The 25379-nt window shown below is 37.4% G+C and overlaps 1 protein-coding gene across 1 annotated transcript; it reads left to right on the top strand.

The window, feature by feature from the left end:
- Positions 1-1578: 1578 nt before the first annotated feature.
- On the top strand, positions 1579-21827 carry alx4a (ALX homeobox 4a). Its single transcript, XM_039656661.2, has 4 exons — positions 1579-2075; positions 14579-14892; positions 18865-18993; positions 20282-21827. Exons 1-4 carry the CDS (start codon positions 1730-1732, stop codon positions 20597-20599), a joined length of 1107 nt encoding a protein of 368 aa, XP_039512595.2. The 5' UTR covers positions 1579-1729; the 3' UTR covers positions 20600-21827.
- The last annotated feature ends 3552 nt before the right edge of the window (positions 21828-25379 follow it).

Genomic DNA, 25379 nt, shown 5'->3' on the forward strand with positions numbered 1-25379 from the left:
CAAAAAATCACACAATAAATTAGATTTTACCGTTATTTAACCAATTTAAAATTATAGCTCGCAATTGTATGGCTGTGTTGTTTTGAAAAGAATTTGGACAAAGAACACGGCCTATATGCCGTGAATATATAAAAATATATACATTTTGGTGGTCGCATAGGGTACAAAATGAATAGACATTGTGCATCTCAAAAAAGAAAAAGAAAAAAAGATACTGACCATGAATAGGCATCGGGGCTGCTCTTTTCTATGGATATATTAGGTCTTAACCTCTAACTCTAGATAAAATTAAGAACCTGCAAAGGTCACAGATGTTGTTGTAAATGCATCGCTTAGTGGAAACTTCAAATAAACAAGATTGAGGACCGCAAATAATCGTTACAATGTAGGCTGTCGCAGCATAAAAGAGAAAAGGAAAAAATATAGAAGAGAGAATATAGGCTACTTAAAAACGACATGCACTTTTATAACACGGCCATATTTCAAAAACATTTTGTACGCACACGAACTTATTAAATGTTTAATTTGCATAATTAAATCACAAAAAGTGGATGTGTTTTTCATGACTGAAACTTTTGCAGGCCAAACTTGTTCGTCATCATATAGTAGCCTTTAGGCTGCGTGCGTCAGATTTTACTGCCACCTCGACCAAACATGTTTCTTCAGCAAATTTTGTTATTACAATAGAAAAAACGCAAAAGCTAAAATCATTCGTATTTTTTTTTTATTAGAAACTAAATAATTTCATGCTGATTATTAAATAAAAAGATTTGGCAGACCATCCCAACAAAGCTATAGGCTACACGAAACTGTTTGCAAGAACACCTTTAAGAAAATAAATGAGCAGGCTATTAATTTAATGAGGCTACTGTGGCCTCAATCTTTCTATCTAGAGAACGTTTTACAGAAATCTAAATAGCTATAAAATATTTTACTCTAATGTATTAATGGTATTGCTTTCAAATTGCATTAAAATATTTAAATGCAAAAGAGGACAGCATACGAAGTCGATCTTGATGGTGGTAAAGGCAAGATCAGATAAAACAAGATAAAAAAAAAATTGACGTCAAAATGTGAAACTATATATAACAGAAAAGAAAACCATAAGATTCTAAGAGTGAAACACATCAGTGGCTTAAACACAACAAACAAATAATCCCATATAGAGCTCAAACTTGTTTCTTTGTTGCAAAGTCTAAGTTAAAAGGCATTGCGAATCAACCATTAAATTGCTCCCTCCGTTCTGCCCTTCACATTCAATCAGTCATACATTTCATATCCTAATGACATTAATGTCATGTGTTAAGTCCCCCTACATATTTCCAACAAAACATTTTTTTCTTCTTCCAAGCAAAGGTCTGACCTCACCCATTCATTGCATCTACATAATAACCGAGGAGAGGTCTTGACGTGCGTAGTGGTCTATACCGAGGAGATCTGGGCTGCATCTTCAGAAGACGCATTTTTTGTTACTCCTCTAACCTTAAGGGGGCTTTTTAGCTTTTGGTTAGCTATCCGTTTCTGGAAAACATCTGAATCATTGTATAACCAAAGCCAGCTGCTGCACAAGTCTGTGCGTGAGCGTGTGTGAGTGTGTATTGGTTTGTACGAGGAAGAGGGAGAGAGTGTGAGCGTATCTGCTCGCCTTGCTCTCCAAAAAGGAAAAGAAAGGAAGAAAAAAAAAAACGATTGGACGTCTTTTTTCTTCCAGAAACTTTTTTTTTTAGGAATGAACGCCGAGACGTGCGTTTCATACTGCGACATGACATCCATGGATTCATATTATAGCCCATCTGCACCGCAAGGTAGGGATCACCAGGCGAACCCTTTCAGGACATTCCAGGCGAGTGACACCAAATACAGCCCCACTTTCCTGACCAACAAAGGTCAGGCGTACGGGGAAAAAGCTGGGAGCCCGTTCCAGCAGGAATGCCAGTCATTGGATGCCACTGCTGGGGAAGGCACCTTTAACAAATACCACCTCTTCATGCAGAGGTCCTCCTGCAAAACTCCCCCAGACAGCAGCAAACTCCAGCAGGACAGCGGACACAACGGAGGGCTCATCGCCTGTTACGGTGAGTTTAAAATCTAGCATTTGTAAAATAGTCTTGTATGCAGGGAAGCAACTCAAGATGTCTTCTACTTTCTCGTTTCAAATAAATGCGCAGTTACGTTGAACTGCAATGACATTAATGTTTTTTATGACTCTGTTAAGACAGGATAATCTGCAAATCCCTCTAATAAAAAGCTACAATTAGACCAGGTTATTTTACTTGAGAGGCGGTTATTCATATTGATAATCACATCAGAGTGAAGTCCATCGGTAGGCTAATATTTACAAAGCAAATGCATTTGACTTCACAACTTACCAATATAACTGGCTTAGCTCTTGCAGTAGGCTAACATAATTAGGAAGAGGCATAACGTCCCCCGTTATTACATTTTACCTTTGAAGACTGAATCAAATTATATTTAATGCGATAATCTGAATTACAATTCTCAATACTGGATCTGAAGCAGACAATTTAATTAACACATTCTGGAAGGCAAACGAAACTAATTTTAAACACTTTTACAAGTTGTCGACGACACTAAGGATTTTGACAAATTCTCATACTCAATATGAGCGCAGGCTCGGATCTGTACCGATAGGCTACGCAATACGAACAAAGTCAAGACTTGGTGAACATTTTGCACAACTATAGGTTATAACAAAGGTTACAAAAGCATGTAGGCTTGCTCGTGCATTCGGTGAATTAAGTGTGCTTTTGTTTGGAATTGGTTAAAAGACACTGCCACGAGATGGCACAAAATAAAAAACACTTAAAAAATGTGCAGCTTCAATTATAAACTGTAAAGGCATTTCATTTTCAACAAATGTAACAACAATAGTTCTTTCAACGTGTTCTAGCAATCTGTGTACGAAGATTTTAGTGTTCGTGGATGGAAACAAAATCTAATTAGCTAGCCTACACGACAGATTTTTCACAGGATTCCCGTCTTCTAGGTCTAATAATTACAACAGCCTAATAATAATAATAATAATACAACAAATGACCATGTTATAAAAATATAAATTCTAAAACAGGAGGGACAAACATTTAAAAATGTTTCCGGATGCAGAAGCCAAAGAGTTCGTAGCGGTAGCCCATAATGAGTTTGGAAAATGTTTCAATGTGTCCATTAAAGTCTTTTGCAAATGTTTGTTTTAGTTAATGCATTTTTAACAATGCACATATTTTAAACTGACACTAATGTGTTTGAGATTAAACGAATTTTTTCGACGTAACAAGAAAAACATCAGGTGTGCTTTGCGACCACAGACAAACGTATATGAGCTGTCTGGAGTTTTTTTTTTTTTTTTTTAAAGAAAAAAGGCTTTAAAAAAATCACTAAATAAGTAGTTTATGACTGCATTGTTTTTGGATTATTCGAAAGATGAAATAGCTATATAGACCAATTTAAGAAAAAAATGAAATTTTTTTTGTGGAAAATAGAAAATATAGACTACCGATAGTCATTAATCAACTATAAACAACCTTTTAAAAACTAGATTCGACTTTCAAGAGTAAAGCAAAAGTGCATCTTCAGACATCGGCAACAATCACTTGGTATTTTCCCCCCTCTGAAATTACCAAAGCTTGCAATAGCCTAAATATATAGCAGGACTATAATCATTCAAAAGCCTAAGATACCAGAAAAACTTAACACTGGCAGCAATTAGGGCAAAACGAATCTCAATCTGTTATAGGCCTTAGGAACTTGTGTCCTCTGAAAACTAAGACATGACCTATACGACAATTTTATATGGGGAAGATTGCCATACAGGTTCATCTCTTAGTTTTAGTTGTCAAAAAAGATCGGAAGACACAAGTTTCTTATAGGCCTATAACAGATTAAGATATAGCCTATTCGTTTTGCCCTTTCTTATTGCATCTCAATCTGGTATACGCCTACGAAACTTGTGTCCTCTGAAAACTAAGACATCACCTACAATTTTATATGGGGAAGAATGTCATAGCCTACGGGTTCATTTCTTAGTTTTAGCTGTGAAAATAGATCGGAGGAACATGGTGATATTATTGTCAATTGCATGCAACATCGAAGAGAGGGGGGAAATAAAGAAAATAAATTAACTGAAGCAGCAGGAACACAATAACAACGGCATTAATAGTAACAATTCTAAAGATAAAATAGCCTTATTACAATTGTGACCGGATTGACACTTCCATACGACAAAATAGCCTACAAAAGCCATGATTCGTTTACATCTGCATCTTTCGGGAACGCGCTGCACAATAAACGGATGACGCAACGAGATATAGACTTAGATTTAATAATGGTCTGTTGTGCAGATGTTATCAAATAAAAGTCCTATTTCCCAAACTATAATTAAAACCTCTCTGACAAAATAAAAAACAAAAACAATTTAATATCTGATTAACAGAACCTTACAAGTCATTATTAATATGACAACAGACTTGAAGTTGATTTGATTAATAAAGGCCTAATTGAATCTTAGCTATATGAACCAAAGTGGTATGACATTTCAAAATATATAAATATAAATGTAGACTATACATAAACAAAAGACCTGTTACATTATATAATAGTGTTTGTTCATAAATGAAAGTTATTATAAAGTGTTACTTTGTACCTTCTAATTAATCCTCCATAATATTATTGCCTGCAGAAAGTGTCAGTGGTAAAGTGATGCATTTACCATCAGCAGCCGGCTTTGACATATAGCTCATTCATGAAAATAGGTGAATTGGTTGCTGAAGAATGCATGCATTTGGTGGCATCCTGTAAACAACTGCATCTCCGGAGTCTCAGTTCAAAGGGATAGCTTATTTATGCATCAATGTAATTGATCTAGAGGTCAGTGAAAACAGAACTGACTTAAACTGAAAACACATTTCATCCATTTATATCTGCACAGATGAATGGGGTTATGGGTGTTTGTGTACTATTTTTACGATATTAATATATTTCCAATGAGCATTAACACAAATGGATTGAGACAGCATGTCACTCATATAATTAGGAAAAGCAACTTCGAAGCACAAAAAATAACAATGCATTCTGACGAGATTGGTCGATACAGATAACTACCGTTCATTAGGGCAATGAAATTACAACATGTGGTCTAATTTGAAAAACCACTTTGATTATCCAATAGTAAATCACAATTTAATATGCAGATGTGCCTTTAAAACAAGAGCTTGTAAAATGTAATGATTCATTCTGCTCTCAAAAGGCATAATTATAGAAACTCAAAAAGTGCAACATACAAAGTGTCCTGCCAGAGAAATTGTTCGAGCCAAAATGAAAGTTGCTAAGTAATTTTATGATGTGTGACGCCTACATAGAGGAATTATAATAAGTCAGTGATTGAATGAATACACAAATGCCTATTCTATTTAAACCAAGATACGTACCAATTTGAGTGTGGCTTACATATTTCTGCAGTCACAGACTAACACTTGCATCAACTTTACTTTTCCCCTGGGCATGATTATTATATGCTGAAGAGGGAATGTGGTTTTCAAAACAAGCTTTTGACTAATTCCTCCTTTTGTGGTCAGCAGTAATAACACAAAGAAAATGACACTCTTAAAAGGGAGCCCTTCATCACCTTGTCAGTGAAACCCCAATTTTACCACATCATTGTGAACATGAACACTCGAATTGTCCTTACCAAAAAAATAAAAAATAATAATAATAATAATTCACTATAGGTCCCTGTTAATCAAGACTAAGGGAGACCATGAAATGTCAAAGGATGATGACTTCATAAAACCTTGTAAAACAAATCACAGCCATTGCATTTGGCATGAAATGTTAAGATCACATAAACTTTTAGTAATGCATTAAAAGCAACAATTAAGGATGCACTCGCAATGCAAGTATGCTTTAGATCAGGTCATGATTAAAAAGGTATTTAAGCTAATCAGCATTATACACTTGATATTTGAAATGTATAGGACAGATGGGCTAATTCATTTAGTGTTTACAGTAGAGATAATCAGATAAGAATTATATTAGTTTGATTGACAACCTAAAGCACAACAGGAAAAACTTGCAACTTGTGTTTGGGTTATCACTACTTTTTCAGTATTATTTTGTACTTTGGTGGTTGTGTGAATCTTAAGCTTGCTCATAGTTTGGTTCTATTGGCACTGCAAGAACAATCTTCTTATGGGGGAATGTAGTGTTTAAAGACTTTGTGTTTGAGACAACTACAAAACAAATCATACCTGATCCTCATTCAGTGGACTTTTGTGCTCTCAGTTTATCATTCAGAAAAACTCCAAAAATCATTAAATAGTGCGTAAAATAATAGTTGGAGATTACATTTTAACGACGGTGACTTTTGAGTTTAAAAGCCCTTTAGATTCCCAAGTTGTGTTTGTAGGCTTTCATATATTCTCCCTGTTTGCAAATCTTTTTTAAAGCACTCTCACTAGTTATAATTTAGAGCATTTGGCTGATATGATAAATAACTACATGAAAGGAAGTAGCTCAACTGAATTCATTTAATGAGCATTCACAAGCAGAAACACCTTTTTCCGGTTGTAAAACACAATTAAATTCTGCAGGTAGGGATAAGGAAAATTCTAAAAAGTAAAAAAAAAAACAATCACTTTTATCATATAAAAATAAATAGAAAAACATATAAAGAAAAGTATTAATGAGATATCGCATGCATATAGGCTAATGATATGCTATAAATAAATAATAGGTTTTCTAATATTATAATTTCTAATGAAAGTCATTTAAATTTACACAACAATCTGATATATGGGCTACTTTTAATGGTATAAACTGTATGCATTATCACTATGTATTATATGAATTTACATTGGTGATAATTTGCAATGTCTGTATTACTACACTATTGTAATTTGAAATAATTATAACATAAGCATGGATATAGTCATAGTGGAACAGAAGTACAACACAAAGAGTGGGGGAAGCATATCCCCATAGTCTGTTGATCTAAGGAGAGGTGACAAGAACTTGGGATCATTTTACCAGTTCAAAATTTGGCTTTGCAGTTTACATTAGCCTCAATGTGCTTGCCTGAGTGCGGCAAGTCGGCCGGTTTCAAAAGACAAGGCCTCTATTTAAACAGCATAATCAAACCCAAATAGATTCCCTCCAATGGGTCTTCAACAACTAGTGAACAGCAATTTTTATTTGAGCAAATTCAAATGTGTTGTTTCAAATCTTTACTATTGATTTTTACTTATTGATAATATGAAATGTAGACACATTCATTCTTTTTTGAAAGGGATAGTTTACAAAAAAAACGGGAAGATACTGTTATTTACTCACCTTTGTGTTTTTCAAAGTAGGATATTTTGAAAAATGTTGTGGTAACTCCATTGACTTTCATTTGACATTTTTCATAATATCATCTTTTTGTTTTCTGCAGAAGCAACCATACAATAAGTCATGAGTTTAAAAAGACGTACAAAGTGAATAAATGGCAGCATTTCCAATTTTGGGTGAACTAACCCTTTAAGCATAAACATAGTGTTACTAAAGTTTGTAATACTGTAATATATGCCTTTGTGCTACTTTAGCTTTTGGCTCTTCTGTATTTTTTCTTGATATTATCATCTTACAAGACAGTGATTAGTTAGGTTTTTACAGCATTCCACAGTGCTTGTTAACTAGAGCACCGCTCCAATGTGGTTTCTAATGCCATCCAGGAGATTCCAAACTTTACAGAGGGTTTGGGAAATGCAATGTCAACTCCTTAACAAACAAAACAGTGCAATAAAAAAAAGAAGAACAAGGCAAGTTGTTGCAACATATTTAAATGCACAACCCTTGAGACAATATATTTGTGCCCAAGGAAGTAGCTAAAATACTACACTTGCAGAGTATTTTAACTCGCTATATTTTTTCCAAAATACCACCAAATCTAAACTCTCCATAATCATAACTGTTAGAAAGACAGCAACCAAACCAAGTAGCCTAGTGTTTGTAAAACCAGTTTTGCTTTCTTTTTGACGGTGCATATGGATTCAAACTGCATTTGATAAACATCCTCAGGTTTAAGCAGTCTTGAGTTCAAATACTTTTTGTCCCGACACTCCAAGGGAGCCGGAGGAGCGGAGCGAGCTGTGATTTATCGCGAGAAGCAGCTTAAAGGAAATGCTGTGTTTTCTTGCCCAGCATGTGCTCTTTGCTGCAGCCTGCTGGGATAAATCGTCCTTCAGGACTAGCTGTGCGTTTGGACTTCTCTGCGGATACCCATCAGAGTCTCACTACCGGGCTTTTTTCTTTTTTTTTTTGTCTGCACCAGCTGAGACGCAACTCTCTCTTTCTGAAACAACAGCTGTCTTGTGCATGTCAATTGAATAGAGTCATACATTTCTCTCAGAAGTACGCAACTTTCAAGAATGAGAGGTGACACCTAAAATGTAAAGCAAGTTATAGGAGGAGACGGTCCCTGTGGTTTGGTTGGGATAAGTTTAGAATCGCGCTGCTGTTGTCACATCTGCCTTTGAGTATGTGATTTGCTCTGGTTTTGCAAATGGCTGCACGAGTAGACGTTTACTAATGAGGCTCCTTCTCTACTAATATCTTGTGGTGTCACGCTCACAATCACCAATAAAAAAAAAAATCTTTCACCATTTCCATATGCCACCAGCCAGAGTCATTCTTTATATCACAAGCTATCAATCTCTTGCCGTGTCCGTCTGTAAGAGCCTGAAATAATTAGACGGCGGAAGGGAAGTTGGCCTGGCATCAGAGCACAAAGCTGCCTATTACAATTCCATCCATATTTTAAGCACAGAAAACAAATCTAATTACTGATGTAAATAAAAGCTTAGATGAGCAAATAGTCTTCCCCGAGTTCCTTTACTATTTGCTTTTTTTTCTTTTTTTTTTTGTCATAATAACGACGAAACCCGGCCTGACTACGTCTTATTTATGCCTTTTAATTTTGGCATATTTCACCATTAACCCTTCACAGAGACCCCAGGTAGCCTAATTTATAGTGTTTCTTTTATTTGCCCGCTGCTGACCCTAACAATCAGATTCTGTAAAAAAGCATAGAGGATGCCCTGCCGCTTTACAGCTAGTTAAATTACACTTTGATGTGTTCCCCCGTTTTCGGCTGGTACTAAATGACTGCCCCTTGTAAAGATCTGACCCTTGCTAACTCACGGGGTCGAGCACCGACATCCTACAAAGCTGGCGTCTCCCATCGAAGGCAAGGCACCTTTTTAGTGCAAGTGGATCTGGAACCACTGAGCTAGCCATTCATGCATATTTTATGAAAATATATAGAGGTGCCCTTTCCTCTTGATTTATAGGATATATCAAATGGCGACCCATTTGAAGATATTTTACTCTGGAGTCAGAGGTAAAAGTAGATGCTGTAAAGTAGGTTTACAAGCCCCATTCTTGTTACGCATACAGGTGTGAACCTACTCGGGTTAAAATGCCAATTAGTCTTTTTCCTGAACCTCACCGTCTCCTAACCTAGGGCTGAACTTCTTGTCCTGCCCTGGTAACTGATGCAATGACTCTCTTACCTCATTGCACTGGAAAAGTACTGTAAAAGACTTCACACATCCCTCACTCTGTAAGGAAGGAGAAGTGTGCTATCTTGGAATCAGTGTTATAAAAGCTGACGCACAGATAACTAGATAGAAAACACACAAATACCATTATGCCCTCGTGAATGTTTGAATAAATAATCACTCACCCAAAACCAGTAAGCAGGATGTCTACTAATACACATGAGAAATAAAAATCCCACACACTTCCAATGCTTGCAAAAACATACATAATAAAATGCATGTGTTCAACGCAAATACCGTTTGGGATCAGAAGTCTGCATTGCAAAGATACTAAACTGATCAAGTGACAGTAAAGACATGATGTTACAAAGGATTTCCATTTCAACGGCTGGTCTTTTCATCCAAAAATTCTGAAAAGAAATGCATTTTAGTTTCAACAAAAATATTAAGCAGCTAAACTGAGCATGTTTCTTGTGCACAAAATCAGTATATTACAATGATTTCTGAAGTATCATGAGATACTGAAGACTGGAGTAAAGATCCCATCACATGAACAAATTACATTTTAAAATATTACAATTGAAAATAACTTTACATTTTACTAATTTTAACTAAGTTTTTTTTAATAATATGTATTAAAATAGAAAACAGTTATTTTAAATTGTAATTTTTTTCAGGACTTATTTCAAAAACATTTATAAATCTTACCAACGCCACACATTTGAATGGTAGTACGTTAGACATTCAAAACCACTTAAAATATGTAAATAATAAATCAGAAAAATCAGTGATCAATAGCAGTGAAAAAACAAGTACCATAAAGATATGTGTAAAAAAAAAAGAAAGTGAAAAGATTCCTTGTTCAGTCAGTGCCAAAATTCAAAACAATTTTTTTTTCTTCAATTCTGCTAAAATAATGTTCTCATTTGCACTTCACTGGAAAAAAATGGTGTTTTTTTTCTGGTATTATCTGTGATTTTTCCCAAAGTCAGATATGACCTCATGAAACTTCAGTGTGTCTAACAGTGCACCACAAACAGGGTAAAACAGCATGACCATGTTTCTGCTCAGCATTTTTTTGTTGCAATCTTCAACCAATACCCCCCTCAGAGCTCCAGTTTATAACTTTTTCTATTCTGACAGAAACATTTTGCCGTGAGATTTCTTGCCCAGGAGGCAGGTCATGTTACTCGCCCATATGGTGGAGCTACGGAGCAGCCAAGTCTCTGTTCACCTTGAGCAGCAGAGCGCCTGGGTTGAACCCTTAGTGGACTACGAGACTGTCACAATACTCTAGGTCTGCCAAAAGCCATCAGTGACACGAGGTATAAACAAGAACCTTTGATCGCTAGGCCCCGATTTCAAACAGGCTGTCAGCTTTTCCGTGAGGGGGCAAAAGGCGTGAGGCATCTGAAGGGACAAGCTGAAAATATTTATGTTTGAGTAAATTCGCTGCTCTCACTTGCTTAACAAGATGTGTCAGTCGTGGGCAAGAGGCAATGTGGGAACCATTATACCCCCAGGCCTGGCTCCATGTATGTCATGGTTGAGCCTATGGTGCCTGGAAAAGGCAAATAGGGAGACAACCAAAAGGAAGCATATACAATGTGCAATGTGGTCAAGAACAGGAGCAATTCCTAAGGCATATACCTACAAAAGGTAAAGACAAAAATGCTATATTTATCCAGCTGAAACTCTCTAAAGATCTCTAAATCTAAAACGAACAATGCGAGTTAAAGGGATAGTTCGCACAAAATGAAAATTGTCATTTACTCAACCTAATATTGATCCAAAACCATTTGACTTTTTTTTCTGTGCAACATAAACAGAAATATCTCAGTATCTATGTTTATGTGCACCCAAAAAAAATCTGTTAGTAAATGGATTATTGGCTCAATTAGACTGAAAGACCTTCATATACAGTAAACATCCCAATCGATCAGATTGAGCTTTTTATCCAGTTAAATTTTGATCACATTGAAAGGGGTTGTGTAGACCTGAAATAATATGCATGTTGTGATACCCATGTTTACCAGACCCCTTTTACAATAAGTTTACATGTTTTACTTATTATGAACGTGCACTGGATCAGGAACTGATCAGTGGAGGAAAGTGAATATTTACAAAATATTTGCAACAAAAAAAGAAGCTTTTTTGGCATATTTGTTAACTTTACATTAAGGTATGTCATCAAGGCAAAAATTACATTTATACTCATGGCAGCTCCGGTGGCTTTCTCTAGTTCCGAATGAGGATATAATATAAATATTACATAAATGAAAATGTGAATCGAGTTACATTATTTATTCATATGTAAACATACCTAATATTTTTTTTGTCCATACAATGGAGGTCAACAATCATCAAAACAGTTCCTTACCAAACGTTCTTCAAAATATCTTTCGTCTTTCATACAAGAGGTTTGGAAAATCACGAGAGTGATTCATTTTTTTTTTTTTGTAGTGAACTATGCTCTTTAAGAGAGAGATTCAGCCAAAACTCAAATGGCAATAAAAAAAGCTGGTTTCATTTTATGGAGTGTATTATACATTAAGATAATGGGTTTCTTTTACCCTAGGCAGTATGCATTTTTAAATCAAATGACACCACACAAGATTCACAAAGCCACACACTGTTGTCTTGATCACAAATCACATGGTTATTGGCAACTGAAAAATTAGAACTTGATGGAGGATTGTGCTGGTTGAATGGCTTGGTGAAAGGCTGGTTGTGCCAATATGGGCATTTGGGCATGTGCCAAGGGGAAACATGTTTAGGGTGTGTTCAAATCAGGGCCATACAAATGGTTTCAAATAGTGGGAAATATGTGCGCAAACATTTTACTTTTAGCTTGTTACTGGGGAAGTGCTATCAAAAGGTACATATGTGTGGCTTATCTACACCTAAATGAATCGTTTACCCAGAAGTTAAAATTCTGTTATTATTGTTGTTCAAACCTGTATGACTTACTTTCTTCCTTGGAACACAAAAGAAAATATTTGAAGCATTTTAACCATACAATGCAAGTCAATGGGCTCCAAAACAACTTTAGACCCCGTTGACTTACATGTCAAAAAATACCTTCTTTTGTGTTTCACAGGAGTAGTGGAACACAAAGTAGACTGTGTATGGCCGTTTTGCCGGAATATAGTTATTTTATATTTAAATATGGATTTTTTTTCTTGTACAAACTGATCGCTTCGCATTAGAAGGCCTTTATTAACCCCCCGAAGCAGTTTGGAGCAATTTATGATGGATAGATGCACTTTTTTGGACTTGAACAACCATTAACTGCCATTATAAAGCTTGCAAGAGCCAGGGCATTTTTAATATATCTCCGATTGTATTTGTCTGATAGAAGAATGTCATATACACCTAGGATGCCTTGAGGGTGAGTAAATCATGGGCTAATTTAAATTTTTGGGTGAATTATCCCTTTATATAGTAGATGCTAATATGGACCCTGTTTGGGGATAAAATAAGGAGTACTTTTGAGGGTACTACACCTGTTACAAGCCACACACGATCTCTCTCACAGGGCACCACAATACCCTAATCTGGCTCTGTACATTACCCTACATGGTTATGTGAGGAGGTGAGAAAAGCATGTGTACCAGTAGCATTTACCCATCTGCCCCTCAGCTCAAACCCGAGAAGGCTTTAATCAAGTCTCACATTAGAAAATGAACACAACTCAACACTGCATCACCTAAAATAACTTTCTGTCACTGAGCGCTGAGCTAAAGTAAGACATAAAGCTCAGGGTCACCACTGGATCGCATAAGAAGGAAACATTCCCAAAGGAACTCTAATCCAGCTTTACACCCTATTTCTCCTTGTAGCTAAATGAGCGAAACAGGGAGAAACAGCCAAAAGTCTGCCAATAGAGCTATCAAGTTTGTAAGCGTTATGATTTGAGTGAGCATGCCAATCTTTGTAGCACAGCTTTTCCACGAAGTACGGACAGGTAATGAGCACTGAGAGCGAGCTGGAGAAATGACCTAATGTACAGGAATTCTCACATTCATTGATCTGACTGAATTTATGACCGGCACGCTGACTGGGGTTTCACAGCTGAGCTGTGTGTGTTTCCAGTGGCTTCTGGAACGAGTGCGGCCTCATTACGAGCCAAGCTCCGTTTTGCACCCTTGCCACAGACTGTGTGTATGTTTGAGGCTACACTCATTAAGCAGGGCAGTAGTCTTCGAATTGTGCCTAAATGAGAAACCGGTAATTTTCTATCACAGCCATGTTGTCTGTTACACACGAGCAGCTGATTTATGAGCGGAGACTGACAGCCGTTACTAAATCCATGGGTCTTACAGATTCTCATTCCACACACTCACTACAGACCAAATAAAGAATAATCAAGATATTGGGATTGAAGAACTATGAACAATATATTAAATTGGCCAATATTAAATTAGATGCAATAGTATATTATATTGACCAATCTTATAGCTAACACTTAGATAAGTTAACAGTATTGTTTAATTTGTTAACATTAGTTAATACGATGCAGCTATAATGAACAATACTTTATTAATGTAGGGTAATTTCTACATTTCTAAAGCTTGATAGTACATCTGTTAATAATTAACATTAAAGTACAAAAATTAACTTATAATGAATAAAAGCATATTAATTAACATTAACCTATATTAATAAATGTTGTAAAAATTGTTCATCGTCAGATCATGACACCCAAAAGTATTCAAGCATTACCTATATATATTTTTAATTTCTAAATATCCCTGTAAATATTTAGTATCCCTGTGATTAAAAATGAAATTACACCAGGTTTTAATGATAAAGGCTTTATCAAACTTAACGGTGCACTGGGGTGACTTGGGATGAAGAACACTGGAGTGACTTTGGAAATCAAATTCAATTCAATTAAATAATTGCTCACAATATTTGGTGATCAAATGGTTCTACGGAATTACTTCCCTCACATCATTTTTAAAATCATATGTAATCAAGTAATGCACACAATGACCCTTCACAAACGTCTCTTTTTCTGCCTACAGGTAAAGACAGCACAGGGCTGACAGATTCTGAGTTGCCCCAAAACAGTGATCCTGCAGGGATGGATGGCAGCTACCTCAGCATAAAGGAGTCAGGAGTGAAGAGCCCCCAGCAGCCAAACTCAGATTTGGCTTCTCCGTTGTTGGACAAGGCCGAGGGAGAGAGCAACAAGGGCAAGAAAAGACGCAACCGTACCACCTTCACAAGCTATCAGCTAGAGGAGCTGGAGAAAGTCTTTCAGAAAACACACTATCCCGACGTCTACGCTCGGGAACAACTCGCACTGAGGACTGACCTGACAGAAGCTCGTGTACAGGTGTGAGCCGCATTTACATTACCAAATTAAATAACATGTTTTGAATAACCTTGTACAATGAGGCTAGATCAACAATGAAGTCTCTCTCTACTAATTTTAGTCCGTTTGACCTTTGAAAAATGAGGGATGGAAGTCCTGTTAATATAAGGTGGTAAAAGAACACCGACACTCGGAGGAAGAGCGATTACACTCGGTGCAAAGAATATTAAATGAAAATAGAGTATACAGAGAAAAAGCTGTTGAAGTTGGCCGTCACAAGAGATCATAAAGTAAAAAAAGGGGCTTTCAGATTAGACACGTCAGGGTCTGCTTTCATCTCGAGCCTCTACCTGAACCTCTGAGCCCAGCTTTATTAAACTCAGCCTAGGTCTGGAAAACAAGAACCTTTATGTGACCCACCCCCACATTTGCATATAATCCCTCCAACACTACTGCTGCATTCCTGCATCAACAGACAGACCGGGAGATCCCTTTACCCGCGACCCCGAATGTGCGCTTAACTTAGAACCCCGGATTTACACTGTTTGTCTTTCATTAATGTCCCACTCAGGAAAGAATGCGTCCCTCCCTGCTCTCAAGGGTAGGTGAGAGAATCTAGCCTGAAGTTCCTTCACATGGTGAGGGATGCTTATGATATATATCCATGTACACGACTGGCTATAACTAAAGAATAATGGGAAACATCCACAATGGTTCAGTTCCAGGGACTATGAACACTGTCAAACCTTTCTGGAACTTAAAATTGAAGCCCTTTCTCATCTACTCCCTACTTTGGCACAGCAAAAAAAGATACCTATTTTACTGCACATTACCCTAACGCCAACCATAACATTTTTTAAAGCAACATGAAAAAACAAATGACTCATATGGCGAAAAGCAAGCTTAGGTTGCATGTGCTCTGACAGTGATGCCTTTGTGCAAGCAACTAGAGTTTGAGTCTGGCTCGGTCATTTGCTGAACCCACCCCTTCTTTTCCCCATCAATTCCTGTTGCTTCTTTACACTAATTGAAGGCAAAAGTACCACATACTGTAATAAGAAGAAGTCAATAAAGAAACAGTACTTGTGTACAATCAGACTTACTCAACTGCAGTAGTGTAAATGACTAATGTCTCCACAAATTGGCTGGGATTGAAAAGCAAAGGAAAAGCAAAGTATCTGAAATATTAATATACTTAATATGTCTGGACACATAAGGTTAATGGCTTAATATGCTATAAATAGCATTTTACTATAATTACAGTTCTGGAGGTCAAGAAACAAAAAAATGAATGATTTTGAAGTAGAAGAAGTGAGCTTGAGTGACAGCAGAGTCAGACCATCAATCCTTAAAGCTACTCTGGACTTCAAAGCTGTTTTTTCTGCTAGGTTTAGTTCAGTGTTTCTGTTCTTTCTCCCCTGGTGCTGGAACATAAATAAAGCTCCATAATAAGCCTCTAAGCTGCTTTAGCTGTCAACGTCTTTACCAATTACTGTGTTACTAGCCTGCATGGACAACATACAAAAGATTAAAAAAAAAAGACTTTTGCTACTACGTTTCTAACAGGTGCTGGTCAAAATTAGTTGACTTGTTAATGTTGGCAGATTTGAACTTTATTCACCAGCAACCACTAAAGGGATAGAATTATTGGAAATATTTTAAAGAAACCAAAAAGCAAGTCCAACTTTTGACCAAAATACAGATCCAAATCACTCCCCATGTATGGTCTCTCTTGTCAGTCTAGTAGTTCAAAGGTGAACTTTTGGTGTAAGCATTATACAACACACCTCAGTATTGGTTCATCAGTATGAGAGGTGCAAGGCAATCTTTCCACCACTCGTCTACACGCCTCTACGGTTGGAGAGTCAGATATGGAAAGCCAGGGGCTTAAGAGTCAGGAAATTAAACATAGAATGAAAACAAACTCCATTTCGAACTTTCTTCCATCTTTCTTTTCGATCTCCCAACTTCCATGCTTAGATTTATGACAGGAAAGACAGTCTGATAAAAAGATTAACATAAAAACGGGAATAAAAATACTGTGCAGACCATCACATTAAATGGACGTCTTTGCATTCTTAGATGCTTAGATGGTATCAAAACCTAGCATCATTTCAAAACACAAGGATGCAAGCGGAGAGCCGCAAGAGTGATGATGCTCTGTCTGAAATGTTCTTTTTTTTCTCCAGGCAGTTAAGCTCTACAAACATATGATATGGAGCCAAGGGACATTGATGTCCACCACCAAAATTAAGTGCAAACAGAGCTAAGGTGCTATCAAGTTACGTTTAGAGATAGGTTGACATCTTGCTGGCAATGGATGCAATAACCACAAACTGATTGACCAAAGGGCCAGCCCCGGATCCAAGTTCAAGCTCCGTGACAAATTGAGATTGCAAGACAAAAGAAAGAAAACTTTCCACTCCACAAATCAATAAACAGATACTTCTAAACAGAGAAGATCATGGACTAAAAGAATGGAATTTTGGCAGCTCTTCAGACTGCGAACCATGAGAAATCACTTTGTGTAATTTGTTCTCTAATTCCCAGATCTCGAAATAACCATCTATTCAGGGACACAATGCATATTTCTATAACAAAGCACAGAAGTAACTTGCCAGATGAAATCCAGTACTGTTTGTTAAAAGGATAGTTTACCTAAAAATGAAGTCATTTACTCACTCTCATCATTCAAACATATGAATTTCATTCATCTGTGGAACACAAAAGAAGATATTTAAAAAAAAAATTGCAGATGCTTTTGGGGTGCAAAACAATATTGGAGCCTACTTAAAGGAGTAGTTCACTTAAAAAAAAAAAAAAAAATAAAAACTTTTGCTGATAATTTACTCACCCCCATGTCATCCAAGATGTCCATGTCTTTCTTTATTCAGTCGAAAAGAAATTAAGGTTTTTGATGAAAACCTTCCAGGGTTTTCTCCATATAATGGACTTCATTGGGAACCAAACGGTTTAAGGTTCAAATGAGAGTTTCAGTGGAGCTTCAAAGGGCTTTAAACGACTCCAGACGATGAATAAAAACTTCAGTTTCATAAGCACAAATGCTCGCCTTCCTCTGTTCTGTGATGAGCGTTCGTGACTCTCCTGACTATCTTTTTTCGAGTCATGACACGAAGGGTCCTAGAAAAGGCCCCTGTTCATCGTCTGGTGTCGTTTAAAGCACCTTGAAGCTGCACTGAAACTCTCATTTGGACCTCGAACCGTTTGGTTCCCATTGAAGTCCATTATATGGAGAAAATCCTGGAATGTTTTTATCAAAAACCTTAATTTCTTTTCGACTGAAGAAACAAAGACATGGACATCTTGGATGACATGGGGGTGAGTAAATAATCAGCAAAAGTTTTTTTTTTTAAAGGGAACTACTTTAATTTCATTGCATGATCAAAATATATTCATTTGTGTTCGACACATAAATTAAAGTCAAGCAGGTCTGGAATGACACAAGGGTGAGTAAATGATTTTGATTTTCAATTCACCTTTTCCTTTCTAAAAGCTGAGCAGCAATCTCCTAATCCATCAAAGCAAGCGTGTGGTGGTAGTGAAGGAGGAGGAGTGAAACAGTTATTCGAAGCCTCTGGACCCGGTGGGATCCTGCTTTCCCCTCCCTACCCCCTGCTGCTGCTGATAGCTCTGATAGAAAAGAAACTCAGAGGAGGCCATCACAATCTGTCAGCTCCCACAACATCAAACAATGACCAGATCTCCCCGAACTGTTTCCAGGGAAAAGATGCTGATCTATAATATAGCCAAAAATGGTTTCCTACATGAGCTCTAGACTTACAACTAAAGTGGCAGACTCGCTAGCCTATACCAAATGAGTAACACAATGAAGTTTGTCTGATAATAGATGTTTATTACTCCGTCAATAAATCATTTCCTCTCTATGATGCAACACCACAAGTGGCCAGTTTGCAGGTCATCTAATCACTTATTATGCAATATCCTCATGATTAAGGGTTGATTGTCTTGCAGGTGTGGTTCCAAAACCGAAGAGCCAAGTGGCGGAAAAGAGAGCGTTTCGGACAGATGCAGCAGGTCCGGACACATTTTTCCACGGCCTATGAACTGCCTCTTCTCACTCGGCCTGAAAACTATGCTCAGGTATAGTGCTGTCTCTCCAGTAATAAATTAAAGTCAAGGAAATATTAGAAATTAATATTAATAGGTGTTAATAATGTTAATTAAGGATGGAAATTGTGAAAAATGTTAAGAGAAAAAAAGTTCCATTGCTTTATCAGTTGTTTTAGTACTTAAAAAAAAAGTCTTAGTACTTTTAAGGATATAAGAATCTATTTATGGAAAGTCTTACAAAAGATGCGTTTACACAGACTTTAAATAATTGACTTTTTTAGAATAGGAAAAACTGAAAACGTTTATCTTACTATACATTTATTGTCATATAAAGAACCAGTAACTTTGCTGAATTAAGACATTCAGTTGTAAACTTTATGAGTTTGATTCACTAATTTGAATCATTTGTTCAGGAATTGATGTTGCTTTATGTTTTTGATTCAGTAAAAACGATTAATTCTTTCATTAAGGAATCAGACTACACTGGTCTCACTTTTTGTTTTGTACTGTAGATTCACTACCGATGTTGCGGCGCCACTTAAGTAGTGCGGGGAGCCCTGTCAGAGTGTTTTATTAAGAATGTTATTAGAACGGACTGTCATAGTCATTTTTTTTTAAACTTATCTTTATGATTAAGTGCACTTTTTAAAACCTTCAAAGAGTGAATATTAGTGATGATGAATTTCAAATGAAAAACAGTAGGAAGGCAGACAACTGACAATTTCAAGACCTAAGGAAACACAATGTCGAGGTCAGGTCACACCAGGGCTGTGGCCGAGGACGACACGCCTTCACAGGAGCGCCAAAGAATCTCCTGGATTTATTATGAATATGTGGCCGGGTCGGAGGGCAGGGGTGGCTCTTTGGGGAGCGCGCCTGCAGCTGTGGAATGCAGCTTTGCTCACATCTGGGGCATCTCCCTGAGAGGGCTTTCATCTCCCTCCACAGCCCTCCCTCAGACCCCCACCTCCCCAGGCCCAGAGCAGAATACAGCCCTATCAATTCACTCTGTGCTCCCTCCGCTCAGCAGAGGAGGTTACTCTGGGTGTTGAAGGAGCATACAGAGACAGGCATTCCTCCTCCACACTAGTCAAGCAGCTCCCACTCAGTACGGGACTAGATGAATGCCCCACAGCTCTTGATATATCTCCACATCGAGTACCACTGAGGATTCTGCACCTTCGCCAATGCAGTATTTCAAAACAAGGAGTCAGACTTGATGAATGCTCTCAAGACTAGAAGTTACATTAATGTTACTGATGCTGAGATTGCAGAATGTAATACCTTCCTTAACCTTCTGCATTTGACTTTGTTGCAGATTCAGAACCCTTCTTGGATAGGCAGCAGCAGTGCGGCATCTCCTGTGCCCGGCTGCGTCGTGCCCTGCGACTCGGTCACTTCCTGCATGCCACCTCATCCACATGCTGCTAGCGGAGTGTCTGACTTCTTGGGTGTGCCCAGTTCTGGAGGTCACATGGGACAGACACACATGGGCAGCTTGTTTGGGAGTCCAGGGATGAGCACTGGCATTAACGGGTACGATCTAAACATGGACCCCGACAGGAAATCCTCCAGCATCGCAACACTGCGAATGAAAGCTAAAGAACACAGCGCAGCCATTTCTTGGGCTACATGACTCCCCCAACTTTAGGACGTTATCTCTGAAGTCCCTCAACAAAGAAGAGGAGGAGGAGCAAATGTGAACATCAGTTAGCCACCAAAGCATGACCTGGGATCAAGGAGTGTGTGGATTGACAAAGACAAGAAAAAGTATATGCGAAACCATGAGATTTATTTCAAATTTGAAGCCTAGAGAGACTAGGGAAAATCAGAGATCATAAAACTCAGAACGTTCTGGCTTTAAAACAAGAAATACAAGAAAGACGACAGAAACTTGACATTTGAATGCATACAAGAATTAAATGAAAAAGGAAAAAAAAACGAATGGAAAGAAAACCCTGCACTTATCCACCACTAGTGTCCCATTTGTAAACGCACATAAATTTATCAAAACGCACCTGGCTTCGTTTTCAAAACCTGTTAAATTCTTGTTCTGTCACAGACTCCTTTTTCTAAATATGCTTGCCTAGACAGTTCCAAAGGACAAACAATGGAGTTTCTCACAGTAAAAAAAAATCCCATTGCAGCCTTTATTTAAACAATTATACAGTAGTAATCACCAGTTCCCAATATAAAATCCCTCAGTCAACAATCACTACTGCTACATTGATTAATTTGTTCATATTAATTAATTTGTCGTCGTAGAATTCGGCTATTTGATATGTACTACAGTTGCAGCAGTCTGAAAAATTGGTTGACCACTTGAGCAAAAGCCTATTGGGAATGGGACATCGGGCATGATAGACTTAATAGGTCCTGGGGGTATACCTCTCCTGCAGCCGAAGCAGGCAGCAAAGCCAAAGCAATAGCAATACAGTTAAAGAGCAAAATAAACAGGTGGCGCTATCTGTCCACACTGCAATCTAGCTTTCTATTATTTGCGGTCTCATTTCAATTTCTCTGCAGGAAAGAGTTGTAATAAAGCTGTTTGGCAAGATTTGACAGCAGCATGCTCTGAGACACAAATCTTGAATCCATCATACCAACAAGTTGACAAGTCGAATGTCAAACTTAACTAAGAACTACAATTTACAAAAAGGATGCAAAATTGAAACTTTTGCTTTGCGTTTTGAAGATCACAATATTCTTGCATCTTTCAGTGAACCTTGGCTACTCCTTCCTCATTCTCCATGAAATTGCTGCCTGACATTTGAGCCATGCATCATTATTTTTTTGGCAGAAGTCCTCATTGCACCATCTCAAATAAAACGATCAACTTGCCAATCTAGGCATTATCCACTATGGCTCTGATTGGGTGGAAGCATTACTGGGTTTGGTGACAGAAACATAAAGTGAGCACCAATTTTAAAGTACTATGAGCTTTCTACTTTTCCCAAGTCAGATTTAGATCAGGTAAAACAAAACTGTTTGAAATCTGGAGGTGAATCTGATATGTGCTGCCCTTTGGAGAAGCCATTTCTAATTTGTAAATGAGAACCACATTTCCTTTCCTTCATTCTGCCGTGCGGCTTATCTGGATCCCTGGAGATATGTATATACACACACACAACTTTTTTATTATAATACCAGAGCAGTGACTTACCTGGTTGGGGGGGGGGGGGGGGGGTGTCACAACATGGAGTCGTGTTCCAAATTGAGGTCTTTTTCAGGCCGACAGAAACTAGGCTTGATTACTTAACGTTTCTAAACAAAATGAATAAGGCATTGGACACAATATCATGTTAAAATCACTCTGTAAAAGAACCTCATAACATAAAGTTAATTAGAGATCACCTCCTTATAGCTGCTGCTCAGTCTTGTGCTCCATGGCCTGCCCTGGATATATGATATACAAAGTGTTCGAGCTTCATGAAGTTCGAGCCATGCTTCATTAATTTTTTGGCAGAAGTCTTCATTGGATCTCATGACTGAGCATCTCATCACCCAGCCTGGCAAGGGACCTGTTGAAAAAAAAAAATGATAATGTTAATATGCTCTTCAGTAGAACTAAAACTGGCACTTTTTACTAAAGCAGATGCGTCCTGCAACGATCCCATCTACCAAAACGGCATTTCAACCTCCAGTCCTCATTAAAAGCCATGAGAAGATCTGCCAAAGCAGAATTGTGAGTCCTGACATTGTCCCTTTTGGCCTTTAAGGGGTTACTGAGAGGGTGAAGTGACTATAGTGTTCCGGTGTTCTGGGAAAGGACAATCCACACAGCTGTGTGCGGGGTAATGCAAAACAAACATGCCTCGCACATGCTTCCCTTCAGCTGTCATGGCTCTTCTTTCAAAGCCCCATGCTGAACAGGGCCCGGCCCGCTACCCCAGCCAAAGCATCAGCCCTCAGCGACTCCGAGTCCATGCACATCCATGCTCTCAGGCCGTCTTTTTTAATTAACACCGAGACATCTGCGGAGAGGGATTCTGTGACAGAACAGAGCAGCCTGGACTCTGTGTTAGCCTATCTTTAACTATTGTGGAGCAGGGAGGGGCGTTAATGAAGCTCAGGTCAACACTATCATTAGTTTATGTAGTATCAGCACACACTTACACTTACCATTAAATTAGCTAACATGCACATAACAGAACACAATTCATTGCATTTGCTTTTCATACTCTTGTATTTCATTCAAAGGTAAATCACAACTAAATATGCAAAAAGGTCAAGACAGTTCTGTAGAGATTGTCCAAGATTAGAACAGATTGTTGAAGGAAATGTTGAATTATACAGTACAGTTGACAGTACCTTGCAGATGCCTACGAGTTACAGGGATGCTTATATCTCTGCCCCATCTCTCAAAACTTATACTACTGAAGTAGGCATATCCAAGTACTAGAATAATATAATTCTTTGTTTTGTGTGTGGTCGCATGTGCGGATTTCTTTGGATTCCTTTCTGGCATAAAAAAACCATTGGACCCGTTTTTATTTTGTAAAAATATCCTTAATTAGAAATATATTATTTTATGTGTGACTAAGGGCTTTTGTTGTATTGTGGGTCTAGGTATAAATCGCGATTCATTTGGGTGTTTGGTATGTAAATGAAACTAAAATAGTTGTGATGGCTTTAAGCTAAACGTGGCTTTTGAATCATTTTGAATAATTATTTACTTTCAAGCTTGTTTACGGTCTATATATATTGTGTGATTTACAACCGTAAGTTATTGCACTTACAATTTTTTTTATTGTTGGAATTGCTTTGAGAACATCTGATTCAAGTGGAATATCACTATAAAATGCGTGTACACTCAATCAACTATCAAGTACTCTGAGAAAATGACGGTGAAGTACAGAGGGCTGATAAATTAATTGTTCATGTGCATTTTTCAGATTTGTTGTTGTTACAAGTTGTATATTTTGTTTAAACTTGTATAATTTGTTTAAAACCCCACCCCACCCAAAAAATTAAGCCTTAAAAAAAAAAAATTTCAGAACATGATATAAATGTCATTTTACTTTATTGGCATTATTAAATGCCAATAAAGACATATTGAAGACATGAAGTTCCTGTTGGATAGGAACTACAATTACTAGGCAACATTTTAAAGTTTAACAGTACAAGTGCTGGGTATTCTACAATGGATGTTTCAATTCATTTGACATTTTCTGTGTGCTCATTTTTTGTGTTTCTCTAAATCCAGATGAATAAAAAAAACTAATCATACAAAATGTTCCTGTGCAGTATATTAATAGCTTAAAGGATATAAATCTAGAAAAGCAGCATGAAAGTGGGCACAAATCCTGAAAGCACCTTATTTTACTTTCAATACAGTTTTAATACGTTAAATGCCTTCATAATGGTACAGAAAAAGTTTGACCAATCAGACAGTGCTTGATCACTAACCGAGGGCTCTTGGATCGGCATGAATACTTTACTTTGATGCTGAGCTCAGAGATAAGTACTGAAAAAGTGACTGCTGCACTCATATGACAGTTTTGCCAGTGGTATATAAAAAGCTTCACAAGCTGCAGACAATCTGGCTCTCTGTGTGTAATTGGTCATTCAGTGACATTTCCAATACTTAACATGTTGATGAAACTTCCTTACCAGATTTTCATTTTCTTTAGACAGAAAGAGTCAGAACAAGAATAGATTTCTCTTTACAAGTTCACTCCCCTTGGAGATGAAATGAATTTATCTCAGACGTGCAGGCTCCTGAACCTAAATCACTCAAAGCGCGCAGACATCTGCTTCTGGGCCCAGACAACACAGGCAGCTGGGGAAAAAAGAAGAAGACAATTCATCCAAAATCTACTCTAAGTCAACATACCATCGAATTAGGGATGAGCATGAGAACCTGAACACTAGGAAGTGACGGGAATGAAAACATCAGAATATTTCACACTAACTATGCACAAATATTCCAAAATCTGGCCATTTTTTTAATTCAGTAATTTTGTGATTTGTTTGAGGTTAGAAAGGGATGACAACTTGTTTCAACAAGGTGGAGCGCAACTTAACCTGACAAACCATCTTAAAAATGCAACACTCGCATTGTGAGATGCCGTAAAGTCTTCAAGATGCAATGTAAAGGCCAAAGACGCATGTATACCAGTTAAAAAAGTACTATCATATTCAAAATAGCCAAAATGCACATGCCTACATTGAGTATTTTAGTTTTTTTTCACTGTTTATTACATATAATACATCGTAATGTAAAAAACAAACAAACAAACTAGAATGCATTATGAACGAATGAGTTATTTGCAATATCATGGTATATAGCCATGTTGTTATCAGCTGTACAGTATATACAACTCTGCAAATAGTGTCTTTTGATATCTATTAATACACAAAATATGCTTTAATTAGGCAGACATAAGAGTTTACCTAAATAGGGGAAAATAGAC

This window comes from Pimephales promelas, chromosome 1 (genome assembly GCF_988280905.1).
Source record: "Pimephales promelas chromosome 1, fPimPro1.hap1.1, whole genome shotgun sequence".
NCBI classification, from domain to species: Eukaryota; Metazoa; Chordata; class Actinopteri; order Cypriniformes; family Leuciscidae; genus Pimephales; species Pimephales promelas.

What these genes read in the sequence shown, in the direction of transcription:
- alx4a (XM_039656661.2), top strand. Translation starts at nt 1,730, where the DNA reads ATGAACGCCGAGACGTGCGTTTCATACTGCGACATGACATCCATGGAT. An exon ending in AGGGCTCATCGCCTGTTACG is followed by an intron (nt 2,076 to 14,578) that starts GTGAGTTTAAAA and finishes TTCTGCCTACAG; the next exon opens with GTAAAGACAGCACAGGGCTG. An exon ending in GGCCTGAAAACTATGCTCAG is followed by an intron (nt 18,994 to 20,281) that starts GTATAGTGCTGT and finishes ACTTTGTTGCAG; the next exon opens with ATTCAGAACCCTTCTTGGAT.